At 43.9% G+C, this 22,372-nt stretch overlaps 1 protein-coding gene across 2 annotated transcripts in view; it reads left to right on the plus strand.

Moving 5' to 3' along the window:
• The window catches only part of LOC144722272 (uncharacterized), a 123,370-nt gene that overhangs the window by 8,577 nt on the left and 92,421 nt on the right, over nucleotides 1–22,372 (plus strand). For both annotated transcript variants that reach the window (XM_078600367.1, XM_078600368.1), the window contains exons 3-6: nucleotides 14,104–14,258; nucleotides 17,981–18,605; nucleotides 19,467–19,595; nucleotides 21,360–21,437. In XM_078600367.1, coding sequence (XP_078456493.1) covers nucleotides 14,104–14,258; nucleotides 17,981–18,605; nucleotides 19,467–19,595; nucleotides 21,360–21,437 — 987 coding nt within the window. The remainder of the gene's footprint in view (nucleotides 1–14,103; nucleotides 14,259–17,980; nucleotides 18,606–19,466; nucleotides 19,596–21,359; nucleotides 21,438–22,372) is intronic.

Below are 22,372 nucleotides of genomic sequence, written 5' to 3' on the forward strand. Positions count from 1 at the left end.
ATTGCAGTCGAGTAACCACGCCGTATTCACGCACGGATCTCCCGTTTCAAAATGTGTCCACATTTCGCACATTGCTACGAGTAACCCCGTGTAGGGGTTTCTCCCTTCGCTGTATATGCGGGCGTAGAAGCGTTCCAAAAAAAAGTGGAACACGAATCGAAACCGCATGCGACAGCTGCCCGTTGAGTAACGCGGCACGGTGGTGACACAAACAACTTTGTCCCACGTCCCACTGCATAGGGGCCGTCCATAAATGACGTCACGCGATTTTGGACGATTTTTGACCCCCCCCCCTCGTTACACGACGTCACAAAAAGTCAGGCCCCCTCAAATATGACGTCACAAAGCTCTGCCCCCCCCCCAAAAAAAAACATGCTTCAAATCGCTTTAAACTATTGTCATTGCAGTGCGTATTTAATGTGCCGCTGCACTCTGATGTTGTAGGAGAAAACATTTATCAAAAAGTCTATTTAATTAAGTAGAACGTGTTGTCTATATTTATTTAAAGTTGCGCATTTTGATGTGACGTCACATTTCTCAAATCACCCCTCATCACACATCGTCACAAATGTCTGCCCCCCCCCCCTAGGTGCGTGACGTCATTTATGGACCGCCCCATAGCCGCGTGTGAGCGAATTCAAAGGGCGCAACATCGAATTTTGGGTTGAAATCGGTTAACCACATATACGCGAAATCGTACAAACGGAACCCGCAAAAAGCGAGGGGAGCCTGTGTACATTAGAGGTGTATTGATGCATTTATTAATTAGTATGTATTATATAATTACGTAGTCAGAGTGTGTAGGAATAGGCTTAATACCAACCTAGAGGGGCTTTGTAGAGCGTTTTGGAGGTCCCTTCCCCAAATCAGTGGCGTGAGTAAGCAAACACGGGTCTGACACTTTCACATTCTCCTTCGACTCTTAAGCTCGAAATATATTCAATGAATCGTGTGCGTAAGAATCCGTGGGATTTTTTTTATTGTTTGTTTATTTGTATGTCTTTGATGTGATTTGTTGTGATATCTGCAGCTACCCGATGCATATCTGTGGGATGAGTCGTTTCACTTAAGGCGTGTTATGTCGAGGCACTAGACGATAATTATGAATGCTATTCAGTTGCAGAGTATTAGTGGGGTCCATGTACATTCCATTCACAGTGACCATACAAATTCAGCCACTGCGTGTTAACTCGCCTGCCCCCAACACATTTCTGGCATGGTAGCACAACGCAGTTGTCAAATTCTGCACATGACAAAAAAACTTCATGCTTAGCAGAGCCTTTTTTTTTTACAAAATACGCACGTGTATATCCATCTAATTTTTTTATCGCTTACAAGCACACATCGCATTTGAAGGCTCTACATTTTTCTGAGTTATAAATGTCCGTGAGGAATGGTCGTTGTGAAAATTACTGCACATGATATCTTGTGTGTGTGCATACACGCCAGTGTTCAGCTCCGTTTTTGACGAGCTGAGACCAATCGTTTCCCACAAAGCAAACTTTAGTGTTTCGGCAAGAATGTCTTGTAGACTATGTCATGCCCCACGTTCATTCAAGTGCAGGTTCAAGACATACTTTTTTCTCTCTAACTGTGACACTTCTTCTCTATAAAGTAAATATCCTCGCTGTTTTTGCACCTCGTCCTGAGGTGTGGCCGTCCATGTAAATGCTATGCGAATCTAAAATGGAGTCTTACGTGATACAGTTCAACAGTTCTCGTATATTGTATTTGACACAATGGGCAAACTTAAGATGAAAATTTACATGGTTTGTGTGTGCTCTATAGAAGAAGAAAAACAATCAGCTTAATATGAAAACATAAATCAAATAATCCTGAAAATATCACAGACATTTCTCTCGCTGCGTACAATTCACATCGCAGTGCGCCTACCAGTCGAGTGTCAAAATATCACCACGTTGCCACGTCATGTTTCCTGTATGCACAGCACTGCACTATATGGATGTGAAATAATTTTGAAATCATCCAACTACTGGAAATAGTGTGTATTAATATTGTTGGTCTGTCGAAGCCAGTTAATTACTTTGTGTGCATATGCAATTATATATTTTATGCAAGCATGTACTGTATAAATGCATGTGCAGTTTAAATATAAAAAAGTGTATTCTTTCCCTCCGGCTGTCTATGATGGCCGCTCCCTGCTACTGTTCATGTCCAGGCTCAGACTTTTTCTTTCATCTGACTGTCTAATCTGTTTGAAATGTCTCCCAATGACTTCACTTGGTATACAGGAGGTCGTAGGTTCGATCTCGACCCTGACGCCTGTATATTTGGAGTTTCCATGTTCTCGCCGTGGAAACGTGGATTTTTCTCCAGGTCCTGTTTTTCCCTCCATATTTAGAAACATGCGTTTAGCTGCTATACATTTCCACGTGATAAGCCTCTTTGTTGAGCTATCATTTGTGGTCAAGTCGCTTCTGAACAAGATCGATATAGCTCAGTGGACTTTACCTGGTAAAATCAAATATTGTTTAGTTTCAGTTTATTAATATCTATCAATGCATCCATATGTACTCTACTGTGGTTTATCTTTTTTCGGTCGTTTCCATAATGCAGGTGCATTTAGACTCCCATCATCCTCCTCAACTGCGACCTATCCGCTGCTGGATGAAGGGCTACCAAAGCTGTCGTCATTTGTCAGTCTTGGGCGTGTTCCTCCCTCCATCATTAGCCTTGCCCTCTTCTTAGCAGTCAATACATTGTCTCTAACTTTCATATTTTCTCTATCATTAATATAATAATGCATGCATACTTATTTATCCAGGAGAGCCACACCGAGTCATATGACTCTCTTTCAGGAAGGCCGTGCATTGATTTTTTTTCTTCCTAAAATATGTTTTAAGCCAATTAAATAGTGTTTATACGTGTGGGAGTACCAGAATCAGAATCTTTACTTAGACTGGAGGAATTCGACGAGCTCTGAAGCTCTTTTTCACAAATGTCTATTATGTGTGGGTCAATCAGTTAACCGGAGCACCCAGATAAAAACTCACGCGAGTGAGGGGGCAACGCTCTATCCCCGTACAAGTGGAAGCGGATGGTGATTAGCGGTTAGTCCACTCGCTGTGCTGCCTACTCCTGGCGTGCCAAGGTATGGCATGTTCAGATGCCAAATATACACCTTTTGCAATGAATTAAGTCTACACTAACCACATGCAAACAAACATGCTCTTGATTATATTTACACTAGCAGAAGTATCCGGCGTTGCCCGGGTGAAAAATATATTTGTTAATTACACAGTTGTTTTTTCATCAGAAATGGTAATTCTTGTGGTTTAACGCTTGAACACACCGGTGGGCTAAAGCAGTGAACTATTAGTCTTTTATGAACGTGACACTTTTATATGATTGGCCGTGTCGGGTGGTGGAGGGTTAGAACACATTAATAAATAAGGCGATCTAAAGCCAATAACGTTGTTTATGAATAATGGTCGCGAAAGCCTACGTGTTACAAATTGACTAACTTTACTTAATAACCAGGCTACAGTCTACATTATAGACTGCCAGTACACCCACCCAGCTTAATAACCAGGCTACAGTCTACATTATAGACTGGCAGTACGCTCACCCAGCTTAATGACTATTTGTACAGTCAACATTTAAAGAATCGATTTTTGGCGCGTCGGGTTTAAAAGTAATTACACAGTTGTTTTTTCATCAGAAATGGTAATTGTTGTGGTTTTACGCTTGAACACACCGGTGGGCTAAAGCAGTGAACTATTAGTCTTTTATCAACGGGACACTTTTTTAAATCCTTTATATTAAGTTCGCGTGCTTGCTTGCTTGCTTGCGTGCTTGCTTGCTTGCTTAGGACCGTGCAAATCTTTCGGTCGTTTTTTAACCCACTTCCCGTGATCCAATCGAGCTGACATTTTCCACACAGACTTGTTGTGCCAGACAATTATTGTTCGTGAAAAAAAATTCCCAAAATGTTACACTTTTTAGGCAAAAAAAAAATATTTGACATATATTCAAATAGAACGCATTCATGGCTTTGGCTGAACGTCAGCGTGTAAGAGCCCAGAGCGTAACCCCTCCACAGGCCGTGGCGGAGTAGCGCAGTTGGTAGCGCCCTCGCTTCCCATGCCAAAGGTCGCGGGATCGATCCCCGCGTCCTCCACAGGCGAATATATTTTAAAATCCTTTATATTAAGTTCACTTGCTTGCTTGCTTGCGTGCTTGCTTGCTTGCTTACAACCGTGCAAATCTTTTAGTCGTGTTTTAACCCACTTCCCGTGATCCAATCGAGCTGACATTTTGCACACAGACTCGTTGTGCGTGACAATTAATTTTCGTGAAAAAACATTTCCAAAATTTTACACTGTTTAGGGAAATTTTTTTAAATATTTAATTACCAATTGCTTAATGCTAGCAGACAATCATCTGACCCATAGGTGGCAGCCATCTCAAGCCAGAGGATGAGAGGACTCTAGCCGCCACGCATATAAAGGATTTATAGTGAAAAACTTTGTTTTTACGGGTTAATTTTTTACTGATTGTCCGTGTCGGGTGGTGGAGGGTTACAACACATTAATAAATAAGGCGATCTAAACCCAATAACGTTGTTTATGAATAATGGTCGCGAAAGCCTACGTGTTACAAATTGACTAACTTTACTTAATAACCAGGCTACAGTCGACATTATAAACTGCCAGTACACCCACCCAGCTTAATAACCAGGCTACAGTCTACATTATAGACTGGCAGTACGCTCACCCAGCTTAATAACCAGGCTACAGTTTACATCAGGGGTCCTCAAACTACGGCCCGCGGGCCACATGCGGCCCGCCGAGGACATTTATCCGGCCCATGGTCACTAATTGGGCTGCGCTTGTGAGCACTAATTGGGCTGCGCTGGTGAGCACTAATTGGGCTGCGCTGGTGAGCACTCATTGGGCTGCGGTGGTGGGCACTGATTGGGCTGCGGTGGCGAGCACTGATTTGGCTGCGCTGGTGAGCACTGATTGAGCTGCGGCGGTGGGCACTCATTGGGCTGCGCTGGTGAATGGTTCAATGGGCCAATTGACTGGACTTGCCCCCCAGGTCTAAGGCTGCCAGCCCTCCCCTGGCTGCGCTTGACTGGCTCTCCCTCCCTCAGCTCCCTCACTTGCCCCTCGGCTCCACTCCCAGTGATATTCCTGTGTGCTGGGGATGTACTGCGATCTGTGAACAAAACTGCAGGTGTAATTAACTTTTTAATGGCACCCGCACCAGTGTGAGCCTGGGGTAAAAGCGGAGTTCCCCCAATCAGACTGCATTGATGGGCAGTGCAGTCTGTATGTCTCTGTGTGGGCAAAGTTATTGCTGGTATATTGTTTTTGTAGCGCTGTATATATATTGGTATTTTACTAATAGCAATTTTGACTCCCTAGGAAACTGATGTCAAGAAAGAGAAAAATTGACTCGGAGTGTAGGATATTCAAAGAACAGTGGACTTATGATTACTTTTTCATGCAGTACAAGGAAAGAGCTGTGTGTCTGATATGCCAGAATATAGTGTATGTGTTCAAAGAATACAATTTACGTCGACACTATGAAACTCAACATAAAGATAAATATGATTGTTTGGTCGGAGAAGTGAGAAAAGATAAAATATTAAAACTGAAAAATACATTAACAACTCAGCAAAATACTTTTGTGAAGCAGAAGCAGCTAATTTTTCATCACTGCGAGCAAGTTTTCAAGTTGCCAAGCTAATAGCGTGCAATGGCAGACCATTCGTGGAGGGAGAATTTGTTAAAGAATGCCTTATTTCTGTTGCCAAAGAGATGTGTCCAGAGAAGGCCGATTTATTTAGTACAGTGAGTCTTTCAGGACCTACAATTACACGGAGGATTGAAGAAATGGGAGACAATATGCATCAGCATTTGCAAAACTCCACAAAAAAACTTTCCTATTTTTCCTTGGCACTCGACGAAATCAATGATGTTCGTGATTCTGCACAACTTCTAATTTTTATTCGTGGGATGAATGGCTATTTCGAAGTCACAGAAGAGCTTGCTGCACTGCAAAGCATCAAAGGAACAACTACAGGAGAGGATATCTATGAAAAGGTTTGCCAAACTGTGAATGGTTTGGAGCTGAATTGGGCTAAACTAGCCAGTGTGACAACTGATGGTGCTCCTAGCATGGTGGGGTCTAAGAAAGGAGTAATTGCTCGCATTAACCAAGAGATGGACAAACATAACCATTCTCATCCAATAGCCATACACTGCCTCATCCACCAACAAGCGCTGTGTAGTAAATCACTGAAGTGGAACTCTGTTATGAAAATTGTGGTATCTTGTGTTAACTTCATTAGAGCTCATGCACTAAACCACAGACAATTTCAGGAATTTCTGTCTGAACTAAATGTTGACTATGAAGATGTTCTGTACCACAAAGAAGTCCGTTGGCTGAGTCGAGGGAGAGTTTTGAAACGTTTCTATGACTTACTTCCACAGATTACAGCTTTTCTGCTTTCAAAAAACAAAGAAGTACCAGAGCTCAATGATGCAGAATGGAAATGGCACCTTGCCTTTCTGACAGATGTAACAGAGCTACTCAACAGTTTCAATGTGCAACTTCAAGGAAAGGGGAAGCTCCTCTGTGATATGCAATCACATGTCAAAGCATTTGAAGTAAAATTAGGCGAATTAGGCCTCCTCATCAAACAAGTTAAGGAGGAAAACTTCTGCCATGTCCCCACAACTCAAAATCTGTTAGCGGAAAAACCATTGGTTGCAATTCCCAAACAAAACAGTTGTGGATTCACTGGAAAAATTGCAAAAGGAGTTCCAATTTAGATTTAAAGAGCTTCATCTCCATGAACAGGACATACAGCTTTTCCGTAACCCATTTTCTATTGACATTGAAAATGTGGATACAATTTACCAAATGGAACTGGCTGAACTGCAGAATTGTGACTCTCTGAAAGACGCATTCAAGTCAAGCAGCCTTCATAATTTCTATGCATCTCTCCCCTCTGAGACATATCCTCATCTCAGGAACCATGCACTCAAAATGACAACCATCTTTGGCAGCACTTATGTCTGTGAACAGACTTTTTCCAGAATGAAACATTTGAAATCTCCAACCAGATCTAGACTAACGGATGCACACTTGCATCACTTGTTACGACTAGCAGTGACAAATATGGAACCGTACATTGACCATCTCATTAGCCAAAAGCAGTCCCATAGTTCCCATTGAAATACTGGCAAGTTTGTTGATTTAACTTTACTTGTTCTTCATTTTAAATATTGTATTTGTTCCCGTTTTGTTTCTTCACTTCAAAATAAGATATATGCAGTGTGCATAGGAATTTGTTCATAGTTTTTTTAAACTATAGTCCGGCCCTCCAACGGTCTGAGGGACAGTGAACTGGCCCCCTGTTTAAAAAGTTTGAGGACCCCTGGTCTACATTATAGTCTGGCAGTACACTCACCCAATGTAATAAGCAGGCTACAGTCTACATATAGACTGGCAGTATGCTCACCCAGCTTAATGACTATTTGTACAGTCAACATTTAAAGAATCGATTCTTGGCGCGTCGGGTTGAAAAGTAATTAAACAGTTGTTTTTTCATTGGTATGTAATGTTTGAAAGTTTTCATAACATTTTAAATGTATTTTCCCCCCGGGCAACGCTGGGTATATCGAGTTTATACCACAAAGTCGTCGCTTGACACGGGTGGGGTGTCGAGGCCTAGTACCGTGCAGAGCCTCCGGCCTCGCCTAGATTGCCCAACCGGCTGAGGCTGGGTACCGGGGCCGTTACCCCCCCCCCCCCGCGCTACAATAATGCTGTGTAATCGCTATAATTTTATTATCTACCGACCCTATAATAGTAATTGCACACATTGTGGTGGGGGGGGAGTGAAGAGGACGTGAAACTTTGATGAATTTACCTCAGAGTCGCGTGGTGGGTGTCGAGGCCTAGTACCGTGCAGAGCCTCCGGCGCCTAAATTGCCCATCCGGCTGAGGCTGGGTACGGGTGCCGTTCCCCCCCCCCCCCCCGCGCTACAATAATACTGTGTAATCGCTATAATTTTATTATCTACCGACCCTATAATAGTAATTGCACACATTGGGGTGGGAGGGGAGTGAAGAGGACATGAAACTTTGATGAATTTACCTCAGAGTCGCGTGTTAATGCGTGCGCATATTTTTAACGGGAATTAAAAATGGCATCCACCCCGCAGCGAATGCGTCGCTACCCGTTGCCAGGGGCAACCGCCGTCCAATGAAACTGCGTATGGTCCGGCGACACACAGACACACACACAGACAGACAGACAGATTTGCGATTTTATATATATAGATTGTCTTTGAAAAGGATTAGCCTACACCAGAGACAGCCTTCTTTATGGCCTAGTCTCACTATCAGTGTCAGACCAGAGAACGCCAAAAGGCGAACAGTACAAAGACAATGCCACTATCAGAGCATTTGTAGCTTGGGGTAAGCGGCTATATCATGGTATGAAAATAAGAAGTGTTTACTCTTTTTGACTATTCCTTGCAAAAGTTATCTATTTAGTGTTTGAACACGTTGACACCTGTTTTATTGCCATGAAGGGTAAACCTATTCTTATTTTTCATACTTGGTCTCCCAAACGCCTCAGCCTCCAGTGCTGGATTCCAGGCAATGCATTGCCACAACTGCCCTCAATCCAGCTGCTCCTCTTCACTGACCCTATGTGAAATCCCATTTCGTGTTGCATCACGTCGCATATTTTAGAGCCGTTTTGCGATCTGAGAAAATATTTACAAACCCTGAAAAACTACAAGGAACGCTGAAACTGAGCACACAGCAGCATTGGCCGTCACAGTCATGGAAAGATGATGGAGTACTCTAAAAATTCCTCTCGCATATATTTTTCAGAAGTAAACGACCAAAGCCGGCAGGTTTTACATGTACCTGAGTCCCAGTCGACAAGGAACGTTGGGCAAACGTTGCCCCAACGGTTCCAGCCACAGCCCAATGTTGGCTTAACGTTGCACGTTGACTGGGGTACTGCCCATTTTACACAATGGCACAGTGTCGCCCCTGCTATATATATAGTACAGTGCAAAGCCCTTTTGTAATAACCCGTGTTGGCTCTATTTTGATTGGTGATATTGCTGTCTGCCTCGTGACACAGTGGGCTCGGTTCGAGACACCCACGAAGAAAAAATCAATGAGGTGCCTTCAAATTGGTTTTCAGACGTACGATGTATTCGGCCATAGAGTTTACTTGCTCTGAACCTGGGCCACCTTGGTTTGATGTTTAGCCATCAGTAGCTTGTGGAATCTGATGTGGTCCTCATAAGGGTTGCCACCTGTCCTGGTGTTTTTATTTTCTTCCCAGGATCATCCTGTTTACGAGGTGGCTGTATAGGGGACAGCACTCTCCTCTATCTTCCAGTACTACGAAGTATTCTTCCTCTTTGTAATATGTCCTGGTGTTGTGTGCCTCAAGTGGTGTAAAACCTGTAATGCGAGCGTAAACGGCCTCGCGGATATGACGTAACAGGGGGGAGGAGTTGGGTCACGTGGGGAGAGGGGAGAGCTTTTAAGGGCAGGAACCGGAAGGGCTGGGAGAGAGTGTGAGAATACAGGAGGAGGCCACGCAGGGCAGGAGGTGGAAAGTGGCGTGATCGCCACAGGTCGGGACTCGGCACCATTGGCCAGCGGTGTCCGGGCACGGAGGAGACGGAGAGCAGCAGCGGGGCTGCATAGAGAGCAGCCGTGGGGCTGCAGGTCGGGGGCAGAGAGGCTGAGTGGAAAGCCAGCAGCGGGGCTGCATCGGGAGCCAGCAGCAAGTCTGTGGGAGCGACGGCAGCAGTGGGGCTGCCGAGCGGGAGACGGAGGAGACTCTGAGCGAGACGCCGTGCGGGCAAAGTTGTACGAACCACAATAAAGGACAACGGAGACAGACCCAGTGGCAGAATCCTTTATTACAAACCCAAGCCCTGCTCTCCCCTCCGTTAGTGTGCCCCCTCACCATGCTACCCCCCCCCCCCTCCGTTACTAACACGGGTTGGGGGGGGGGCTTCGTTCAACAGTTCAATAAAAAAGAGATGTAAAACATTTCAGTAATTTCACTTGCTCGTGACTCAATAACTGGTGCGAAAAGCAATATAGTACATTATCTGATGCCGCTGTATGGACACCTAAAGCCAACCGAGGCATATGCTTCCTGTCACACAAAGGAAACACACTGCGTCAGTATAAAAACAAAACTCCATCAAACTAAGAAACAATTGTATTAAATTATAGATGCTGCCGAAATGGAATGGTTAGCACACTGGACTTGCAACCCAGAGGTGGCCGGTTCAATCTCTCTACACGGCAGTTGAAAACAATGGGCAAGTTTTTTTTCATGGGCACACAGTTGGTCGATGGGAAGGGCCGTGTGTGGTAGGGTAAAGGTCTCGTCAGTGTGGAAGAGAAGGCCGAGTTATCCTCCAGAGGGGGCTCTCTCCAGCAGAGCTTTCTCCAGTGAAGCCCCTTATGCGAGCAATGACAACGAGCAAGTAATTGCAGGGCTGTACCATCATCTTCTTCGCTTATTTAATTCTTAAATAAAGTATTCCGAATATTAGTGCAGCTGGTAGCAAATTTTTAGTGTAGGTTTTATAATTTTTTCAGTATAGATAAGTTACAATTTTCACAGAGTAAGACACTGTATACGCCTTGTGCTGTATTGTTACAAACAAGGGTCTTGTTATATGTTCTTGGGATTTTGTCTTTCCTCATCCACACCATTGCAATCATTGAATACTTGGTCCAAAGGGGACTGAATTCTGATGTGCCAACTTTGGTGAGGCACTGCCTTACCAACACTTACTTCACCTGGAATGGTACATTCTACAAACAAGATGAAGGTCACTCCAATGGGTTATCCCTCGTCAGTGGTAGTGAATGTTTTCATGGAGAAATTTGAGACAGATGCCATCCAGACATCCACCATATGTCCTTGTGGAAGAGATACGTAGATGACACGTTCGTCATCTGGCCACATGGCCAGCCAGCACTAAACCAATTCTTTAACCACATCAATTCCATCTACCCAGTCATCAAATTCACCATGGAAGTGGAAAATGATGGCAAGTTGCCATTCCTAGATGTTTGATCGAGAAGAGACCTGATGGCTCGTTGGGACGCTCTGCCTATCTAAAGCCCGACTCCCACCACCATCCAGCACAGAAGAATTCCCTCATCAAAACACTACACCATAGAGCCCGTTGCATTTCCGACCAGCACCACCTAGCCAGCGAGCTGGAGCACATACACCAATCCCAAAGGATGAATGCATATCCTGACCACACAATCTGCAAAGCTGTCTCCCCAGCCATGGGGAGACAGCTTTGCGGAACCATCACCTTGCCATACATAGGGGTTACCAAAAATATTTCAAAAGTCTTGAACAAACACAAGATCCAGGTTCGTTTCAACACAGTACACAAAATCCGTGATTTGATCCAATCTGTGAAGGATGTCATTCCTGACATGCAATACCCTGGTGTCTACAAACTAAGTTGTGTCTGCGGTAGCAGTTACATTGGGGAAACGAAACGACATGTCTCAGACCGTGTTCGCAAACAAAAAGGCTTATCTGAAAGACTTGTAGGACCAATACCTCTGCCGTTGCTGATCATTGTTTTAATGCTGTGGGCTCACGAAATTGATATTTCCAAGACGAAGGTACTCTGCAAACCCACCAGCGATCATCAGAGATTTGTTCATGAAGCCATCCAGATATATAAACACAGACACAGCAATCATGGGAATGACGTTATTAACCAGGTAAAGTCTTATGACTGTGATGTTTCCATCCTACCTGCTGATGTCAGCAGTTATTTCCGACTCCGAGTACATTACCAGGTTAAATGTATTTACATTAACGGGCTAAGTGTCTCACTAACAAAGATACCTTTGTCCCTTTCCCTCGATGTGGAGGGAGCTCTCGTTTTTTTAAACAGACTAACTGGCTGTGATGTTTCTGTGTGTGTGTCTCTCTGTTTGTGTGTCTCTCTGTGTGTCTCTCTCTCTGTATGTGTCTCTATGTGTGTGTCTCTCTTTGTGTCTCTCCCTGTGTCTCTCTCTCTGTGTGTCTCTGTGTGTGTGTCTCTGTGTAGCGGTTGTCTCCCTGTGTGTGTCTCTCTCTCTCTGTGTCTCTCTGTGTTGTGTCTCTGTGTTTGTGTCTCTCTCTCTCTGTGTATCTCTCTCTCTCTCCCTGTGTGTCTCTCTCGTTGACATGCTGGTCTCTCACAGTGGAGCGGCCAACACCGCAGATCTTATTTGCCTCGTAGTTGCTTTTCCCGTTTTTTTGTTCTTGTTGCCCGGTTCTCTGACATTGACATGTTCATCTTCTCATTGGGACAGCCGCTGTTGCTGGAGCCGCCTCACATGGACATGCTAACCTCTTACATTTACATGCAAATTCCATCTCTAGCTCCGCCCACTTACCCTTGGGTTGAGCCCACCTCAAGCCTATATAATCTCTTGTTGCAGCAGCTCTTTCTCCAGCCTCAGCAGTTATTCTGCTGTGTTTGTCTCACCTGATGACGATTGCTAGTGTTGCGATCGAAACGTCGTGATCTATTTTTCTTTCTATCTACGTGCCTTTACCGAAAGAACCAAAGAGTATACCTATGCCATTGTTTTTTTTTCACTTAAAATGTTTTTTAGTCTGAATAATATTTAAAATGTTTAACTGTTCAGTGATTTGAGCGTGGGAAAAGCGTGATATAAATAACATTAATTATTATTAAGAGCAGCTGTGCTTTGTTTCATTTTTCATTTATCGTGTTCAGTAAATCTTAACAAAAAATACCCCCATCGGTCTCCACAGTATGTAGGATACATTTAATAGTTAGAGTTATGTAGGGAGTGTTGACAATTGAGATATATCACCCTTTTTGTGCTATCACAGCCTTAATACATTGTAAGTAACATTATAGTACTTGCTCTGATCAACGCAGCCTCCACACAGGCTATTCAATGGCTTGATGTCCTTGATATACACGTATAATGTTGCGTAATTTCACCTTGCCATATGACAGAAGAAGACATGCTCTGAAAATCTTTGAAGGATAACCTGGACATCGTAGTCTGTATTACTGGGTTGCCATGGACTAATAAGTGACATGTATCTAATTAAAACCTATTTTGTAAAAACAATGAGACAAATAAAAGTGTCCTTTCAAAAATATGTATCTTTCTAAACAGGTTCAAGATTTAAACTGTGCATCCCTCATACTTTCTTGAATAAAGTAATTTATATATGGTACATTTAAACTCAAAGTATGCTACATGTGACGTAACGTATCCAATTACGGTTCTTCTAAAATAAACTCCGCAAATAGTAATGGTGCATGTCCAGTACATGACACTGCAATTCCATTTTGGAGAGCCGATGAGCTGCTCTGCTGAAAATAATTTTATTTTATTCAAATAAGCCGTGCAAACACACCCACAAGTCGAGCTCATTTTATCCTGTAGCCACGTATGAGACAAACGTTGTGGGGTCCTATTATCTGTAATGTTATCTGCAAATTTTGTCCATTCATCCCCGTGAAAAGAAAATATCTCGGACAATAGAATGTATTTGTACACGCAACTCCTCTTATCAGCAGCGACATAAAAAAATCACGGATAATAGGAATCATTTTAAAAATGCCGACCCTACAAATCTCATTGACATCAGGAGTCGCGGATGAGATGAGTTCTAACACGTAGGCTTTCGTCACCAATATTTTCCATAACAGAGGTTTTTGGGTTAGATAGATATTAATATAAATGTGTCATTAAACCCGCCACCACCAAACACAGCCAATTAGTAAGGATTGTCACGTAAACAAAATATGGCAATTCGTTACTCGTACAGCACACCGGCGTGTTGGAGAATAAACCTAATTGTTCACGTGACAAAGCTAACTAAGTGGCGGGTTTAATGGCACATTTATATTTATGCGATCTAACCCCAAACCTCTTATGGAAGATGAGTTCTACTCTATTTGGAATCCCAGACGTGGTGTGCCTGTGCGCGTGTGCGCGAGTGTCTGCACGTTTTCGATGCGCTCTTCCTGCCTGCCTGCCGTGTCTGTTGGCATGTAGGACCTGCGGCGAGTGAGTACAGGTCACCCTCCGTGGCACGTCTCCGAGGCAGACCATTGCCTGGGCGAGGCAGAGCATCTCATCCAGTGCCTCTTCGACGACGTGCAGGTGCTCAGGGAAGGCAACAACCCCCAGGCTGAGCTCTACTATGCCAGGTAAATCGTGTACAGTGCTGTGCCACAGCTGCTGTAGCCCCAGGTATCCATCAGCAAAGATTTGATCAGGAGACAAATCACAATAATTTACATTTACATGCCGCTTTTTTTGTATAACATATAAATAATCATTGCCACATTACCTTTTTGATTACTGGCCACGGCTAACGTCAGTTGCGAGAGATATCCGAACCGGGCCTGGCAGGGCCGGATTATCCAATAAGTATGGTAGGCACCATGCCTATCGCCTATGGAAACTAAGGGCTTACGGAAAAAAAATGGCCCCGTTTTTTATTGTATGATAAACATTTTTTTACCAAGTTATCTTGAATAAATATGTTTATAAGGCAAGGATAGGCACAGTGTTTATGCATGTCAATGTCAATCTTTTTTTTCCATAAGGTGAGAGAAATTAACACCGGAGGTAAACTTTTAGGAAAAAAAATTCATTGCAAAATGAGCAAATAACGTCTTCAAATGGTGTTTTTCGCACAATCAAGCAAGTGGCAGCGGCGGTAGTAACATGGGCAGTAGTACAAACTATAGAAAGCTATCAATGAAGGCCTACGAAACACAAGTGTCTAGGGCCTACAGGAACCTTAATCCGGCCCTGGGGCCTGGGTTTCCCCCTTCACTAACCTGCACCAGAGTGGTGAATTATGGTCAAACGATCCACACGACCGACAGTCTGGGAGCCTACGTCCAGCAGCAGTTGGACAAAAGGGATATTCATTCATTCGTAGCACTTCCCCCCCTGTTGAATGCAATAACAGTACTGTGTGCCGCCCTTCATCAGTCCCCCTGCTGCGACCTTCTGTGTCTGCAGTCATCTGTGATGGTGCATTTAACGTTACAATTTTTGTTGTTGTCTCTCCGCTACCATTATTTGCTGTCATATCTACATTCTTGGCTTACCGGTTTTAAGTTCGGTTTTAATGTGTGCAGCCATTTTTCAATCCACCGTTGGATGAAGGCCCCTCACCACACCGTTCCCTCGGAGGGGTGGTTTGACCATACTTCGCCATGCCAGTCAGTCTGAGTTGGTGCAGGGTTGTGTACCAGTATCGAGTCATATATCACACCTCCGATTAGCACGGTTGGCTACCAAAGAAGCTCATTCGTACGTCCGTACCTACTTTTATATTCTGGCATAATGCAATGTGTTCAGGAGCTAAATGCCAATGTTGAGGTCTGCCAGCCGCGACGAGAAGGCTTACAGGAAAGAGTTTGTGTCGTGCTTCCATTCTTTGACTGAAGGGGTGCAGGCTACAGTGGTTTACTATATGGCCCATGGTTCACCACTGATGTTAGCCGTTGGCTGGGGAATCAAACTACCCATCACTGGATAATGGTTGCCACCTATTCTATAGATCGAACTCGGGACACATTTCTTAGTCAGCTGCGTCTATAAAAAAATAAAAACAGCTGTGCAGTTTACTGTAATAAAGTTCAATGCAGCAATACAGGCGGCATATTTCTTTGGGACAAATCAACTGCGGCCACCCAAACACAGATTCCATTCCCCAGGCTGCCCAGGTCAAACAGGCTTCAATCCTATCGAGGGGTTTAGAGTGCAGTGCACCAAACCACCAATAACTACCACTCCTCTACTGCTCCACAAAAATACCAAAACACCCACTCTAAATAAATTAATTAAATGTGCAGGACAATACTGTAGTAAGTAAACGTACGAGTGGATGTGTCAGGTTAATCATTAAGAAACTCTACCTGGGGCTACAGTTAAGTTCCAGAGGCTGTGTATGGACATGACAGGCGCGTCTGCTCAATACAACATCTGCCCTGGGCTTACAGCAGCTGCTGCACAAAGAGAAGAGCACTTGAGCACAGCCTAAAGTTACGTTTGAAATTGAATAACAACAATAAGTGGTATTTATAAAGCAACGTTCTACAAGGTAATCAAAGCGCCCCGCATCAGCGTGGATTTTGAACCACCTGCAGTTACAAATTCGCCGTCGAGGTGATACAAATGGGCATTGCGACTGTTGCAGTTGCATCGCAGATGTCCTATACGGTTATAAAATGCATACATTATGTTGAAGCCAATCGTGGTTGTCCTATGGATTGATTCGCCACTGCCACAGGAACATGGAGTGGACCCACAACGTTTACAATTTACTCTACAAATTACCATTTACAATTTACTCTCCAACACACCGATGTGCTGTACTAGTAACGAATTGGCATGTTTTGTTTACGCGACAAACCTTACTAATTGGTTGTGTCGGGTGGTGGTGGGTTTAACGACACATTTATATTTAACCCAAATCTCTATTATGGATAATATTGGTCACGAAAGCCTACGTGTTAAACCAAGCTAGGCAGGTTTGAGCATGAACATTGATTAATTGGGATATCAACGTGCATTAAGCAGGTGTTAGTAGAGGCTGCTTGCAGGGCTACATTGTCGTTGTGCTGTACTATGCTCCAATGTCTATGGTTCCCCTCCTAAGTTTATTTTATGTAACCACATGAGAACTCAAAGAGACGAGGATTGTTTCAATCTAGATTGGCTGGGAATGGATTGTTTCCTTTGGAAGCGTGATCTGAATCACAAAAGAAATAATATTAAAACAAGCACAACAATTAAGCAAATAGATATCAGTGGTGAAGTATGGTAATGTCACCCCAATGATCCCCACATAGCATGGGGATAGCGTTATGCAGGAGTGAATTGACACAATAGCTGTGCATGTAGCTGTACATATATTATTAAATGTATCCAGTGGAAATTATACATTTGCAAAATAAAGCTGCAGTGCTTCAGAACAGCGGTGAACATTGCTTTTTCACAAACCTTAATACAGTGCTATAATGGGAAAGGCTATTTGTATGAATAATTATGTGGGGTCCTATTTACCGGAGTATAGCCACCGTGGTGAGTAATTTAGCACTCACAGCTCAAGTGTTAATCTCCTCATAGGTATGATGCCGTTGTCGATGTAGACGCACTCCATAATTAATGCCATGACACCTGTGGTGCTGCAGAGTTAACCCAGTTGGAGCGCATTAGCGATGTGACACCAACAGCGTTGGAAAGATATCCTTTTCAGAAACACGGTATTGTCCTAACCTGGTGTTAAAATATGACAGCTTTATAATAATTCCCAGTAATTGTTCAATCCTTTGCTGGATGAAGGCTTTCTCGTGCCATATCGGTCATAGAGGTTTTGTTTAATCATACTTCACCCTGCTGGTCATCATGGGTTGGGGAATGGGGAAGCCTGGGACTGGTTCAGATGACATTCTCCACTGATGTTGGCTATTGGCTGGGAATCAAACGCACGCAATTGGTTTTAATATTGCAAATTTTCACAGCTTTCATGAAGATGATGCAAGTTTGGCAGCCAATCTTTCAAGGAAGAAGGGGGCTCTTGTTCAATACATTGAGTGCAATGGACAACTTGTATTTTGGTATTTTGTCAGGCCTACTCATCGAGTGTTTAGAATCTCTGAGGTTGGAAGACAGGGGACACTGTACATGAGAGTGGTCCGCGTGTAGCTTGAGCTTGACGAGTAGAGGTGTGGATCCAGGCTGGGGAGAATCACACGACGTTCACTGGAAAATTAATATTGACTTTCATTAACGGCTTTATCGTGTGTGACAATCTGCACCACTACAATGTGAGTGTGAGACTTACACTGTCCACCCTGGTTGGATTTCAAAGTCTGTATTTACACGGTTTGTGTTTGCGTCCACCCAGGGTCCTGCAGCTGGAATCGGAATTGCGCACCCTCCAGGGTTACAAGGAATCCTTGTCCCGTACCATGATATTGAGGGGCGGTGCCCAAGGAGGTATGGCCCAAATGCAGCAGCAGAATTCGGCGTACCAGTCCTCCGTTCAGCAAGTGCAATTGCCCGTGCAGCAGACCATGTCCTTCCACACGTCCAGCGTCCGGCACCACCAGGCGTCAGCCATGCAGCCGCCACCGCCTGCCCAGCAGTCCTTCGGCTACCAGAGCTCTTATCAACAGCAGCAGATAAGCCCGGTGACCCAAGCCCCCACTCAGCAGGTGTATCAGAGCCAATACCAGCAGGTGCACCAGCAACCTATGCAGCAGGGCGCCACGATGCAGAGCAATTCGGGCGCACAGCGGCTGCTGCAGCAGATGCGCGGCGGGACGATGCAGAGCACGGGGCAGCGGAGCATCCGCATCGGCGGCGGCGGCGGAACCCTGCAGCAGCGAATGCTGTCCAAGTCGGTGGAGAACCTGGTGATGACGGGACAGCGAGCGGGTGCACGGCAGAGCATGGCGTCCGCTTCGTACGACGCCGAGAACCACCTGCGGTCGGTGCTGGATCTCATCTCCTGGGTGGACAGGAATGAGGCAAGTGCCCTCTGTTGTTGTTGTTACCTGTATAAAAGACACCTGGGAGCCAAAAATCTTTCTGATTGAGAGGGGGTCAAATACTTATTTCCCTCATTAAAATGCAAATCAATTTATAACATTTTTGACATGCGTTTTTCTGGATTTTGTTGTTGTTATTCTGTCTCTCACTGTTCAAATAAACCTACCATTAAAATTATAGACTGATCATTTCTTTGTCAGTGGGCAAACGTACAAAATCAGCAGGGGATCAAATACTTGTTTCCCTCACTGTACATACGTACACATTCGTGATGAATACACAAGCGGTGTTGGCCAGGATGTCCGCAGGACTAGACCCGCAAAACTCTGAAATGAGTAGCAAAACGTCATTTTCACTGCGTTACGTCACTGTTAAAGTAATGGTCTTGTCCCTGTGGAGTTGGAGTGAAGCCAGGGGAGTTGTGAGGTCAGAGGTCAGAAGGGGTGGGGGAGTGGAATGGAAATGTACAGTGCATTCCTCTGATGAGCCCTTCTTGCTATACATTAGTTTAATGTTATTAGACATAAATGGTGCTTAAACGAGATAGAACTTTGAATTATTATAATAGAGCAAACGTATAATAACATGTTATGTTTGCTACCTTTTAACTTGATGATTGTGCTTGATACGAGAGATGTTTTTTTCCAACTGTTTATGTATTTTTTTACATTCTCCAAAAATGTCTTAAAGTGCCTGGCCCCTAATGACTGCAAACTAGAGTCAAGCTCAATTTACTCTCCTAACGGATCAGCTCTTTTATTATTTATGAATGTCTGGTGATGGATCATCAAACACCGCGTGGCAGGTTGTTTATTTTTGTGGTCCGTCCGCTTCGCCAGGATCGTCTCAACAAGATGCAATGGGGCACAGACACGGAGGCGGTGGAGTCTCAGCTGCACAACCACAAGATGGCTCACAGAGCAATCGCTGACTTTAGGGAGAAGGTGGACGAGGCAAACCGGCAAGAGGTGATGGCGGACGCAGCTTTGAAGCTTCCCCACTTTTGTTAGGGCCCTGACTGCAGTTGTCTTCCATGGCTAGCATCCTGCTATTGCCTACCACTGAGCAACGAGACAGGCCCAACAACCTCTTTTTAAATTTCGATTTAAAGCTTTCGTGACTGCAGGGATTCATCTTCTTGGTTCTTTCGGTAAAGTCACGTAGATGGGAAATAATAAAATAATAAAAATAAAACATAATAAAATAATTCTCACGACGTTTCGGCCACAACGCAAGCAGCCGTCCTCAGGTGAAGAACAGGTCTGTCGGAAAGACAGCGTCTGAATGAAACACCACCAGGCTTGGAGCGTATATTTAAGCTGGGTTGGAGGGGGAAGAGCGCCTTGACAAAATAATTTGCATATCAAGGGGAATTTAGCATATTTATGGGAAATGCAGATATGGGATGTGTCATTACTTGTGGAATGCGTAGGAGGTGGGCGGGGGGTTTCAAAGTCATAATATGCCCGTGCATTATGCAGGATTAGCAGCCTCAAAGGGAGGGAGTAGGGTTAGCATTAATAAAGGGAAGGAATGTTAATAGTATGAAGCTGCAGAAACCAAACCGCCACGTAAAAAAAAAACTAAAATATAAACTACATCAGTATCATCAGTATACTAAATATACTCTCCAATAAGCTGAGCTACTAACAGTAAGTAATACATTACAATTCTATGTCGCAAAAAATATAATATGCTTCCAGCTAAACTTTTTTCTCTTACATCACACGGGTCTACCCCGTACTATATACTGCCATAGACAAACCCAACATTAAATTATATACTGTATTACTATACACCACCCTATACCTTAGACAGTTTAGCTGGGTCGGGATCGAACCCTCGAGCTTGTGTATACTAGGCAAGGGAGTTAACATCTCGCCACTGCGGCGCCCCAAGTTATACGTTTGGTGTCAACAGCTAGAAAATGCGCTTGCGTTATGTTTGTTTCTACGTGTGAATGTGAACGTTCTTCTCAAAGTGTCCTCAAATATATTGTTATCCTAAAGACAAAATATAGTGTGGTTCAATCCTACCCGCATTTATTAATAGCACTAACACTGCCGAAGAACCTTTAACAGCAGTGCAACAATGCTGCTCTGCACAGCCACTAAAGCAAATTCTTGATATAACACAGAGATTAGCAAGCTCGTGGCGCATGCGCGAGTCATTGTGTCATGTGCGGAGGAGTTAAATCGAGCAAGTAGGCGTTAAAGATACAGAAGGAAAACATGTTCAAAACCAATGAAGCAATTTTTCATTTCACATATTTTTCCTACTGACAGTGTGGACAATGAATGCGTTGGGTGTGCTGGAAAGGTTTAACTGCGCTGTGTCCGCACTTCGCTCGAGCTCGGTGTGAGCCCCAAAGGCTTGGCAATGTGGAGAGTGCGAAATAAGTTCAACATATTAATTGGCGGTGCTGCATTGACTGCGGTGCACGAACACTGACAAAAACCTCGATGGATCCGTCAATAATTACGTAGCCTCAAAAGGAAAAGGAAATCATCGGCAACGTTTCAGGCAATGGCCCTTCTGCATAGCACATAAGTGATATGTTACATGCTATGAAGAAGGGGCAATTGCCCTCAAATGCCACACATTATAGATATATTTTTTCATTTTAAGGCCACAGTCTTATTGACAAATGTGAGGTTTGTTTTGTTTTTACAATAACTTCAAGATGTCGTTGTGGAATTTAAAGAATGCCTTTGCTGTTGCCTTCGCCCCAGAGCAACATCCCGCCCCAAATGAAGGAGAAGTATGCGGATGCTCTGGACAAGCTGAACACCAAGTATGGCGACCTGCTGGTGAGACTTTCATCATGCAGTCATGTAGTATGTGAATCGTAACAAAAGAACATATGCTTGTGGTCGCACATTTTAATCCGCTCCATGCACGTAGCAATGACGGTCTAAAACACAGGCATATTGCAGGACCCTCATGTCCGCTAATCTATTCAACTCGAGTAAAGTCTACAAGACTTAACCGTGGCTCGTAAAGTTAAGTGATACAAATTTCTGAACCGTGATCCAAGATATGGTACTGACATTCCCTCAATTTGTATCTCCATCCAATTTCTATTGAAAACAAGTGAGGATAATGGATAAAAGTTAATGGATTAAGTAACACTCTCCAACATGCAGTTTTCCTGTATTTATTCATCAGGATGGAAACTGATAATTGTTTTTTTACCCTTTTATCTGGCAACAAAACTGACACCTTTTTTTACAAGGAGTCATGTTTGCATTGACCACAATACCTGCAGTCGGAATGCAAACAAAAAACATAACTCTGATAATGTATGCACTGTCCTTGAAGTTGATTGGTCCACACCCGAGACAGCTTTCCTTAGAGCCTAGTCTCACATAGTGTATGACCAGATGACGCCAAAAGGCGCACAACTCGAAGACAGTGCACCATCAGAGTATGAGAGCTCGGGGTAAATATTTACACCATTGGAACCTCATTTGTCAGTAGCAAAATATGATAATTGTTTTTTTTACCCTTTTATCTGGCAACAAAACTGACACCTTTTTTACAAGGAGTCATGTTTGCATTGACCACAATATCTGCAGTCGGAATGCAAACAAAAAACAGAACTCTGATAATGTATGCACTGTCCTTGAAGTTGATTGGTCCACACCCGAGACAGCTTTCCTTAGAGCCCAGTCTCACATAGTGTTGGGCTAGATGACGCCAAAAGGCGCACAACTCAAAGACAGTGCACCATCAGAGTATGAGA

Source organism: Lampetra planeri, chromosome 14, assembly GCF_965212315.1.
Source record: "Lampetra planeri chromosome 14, kcLamPlan1.2.h2, whole genome shotgun sequence".
In the NCBI taxonomy this organism is placed as follows: Eukaryota; Metazoa; Chordata; class Hyperoartia; order Petromyzontiformes; family Petromyzontidae; genus Lampetra; species Lampetra planeri.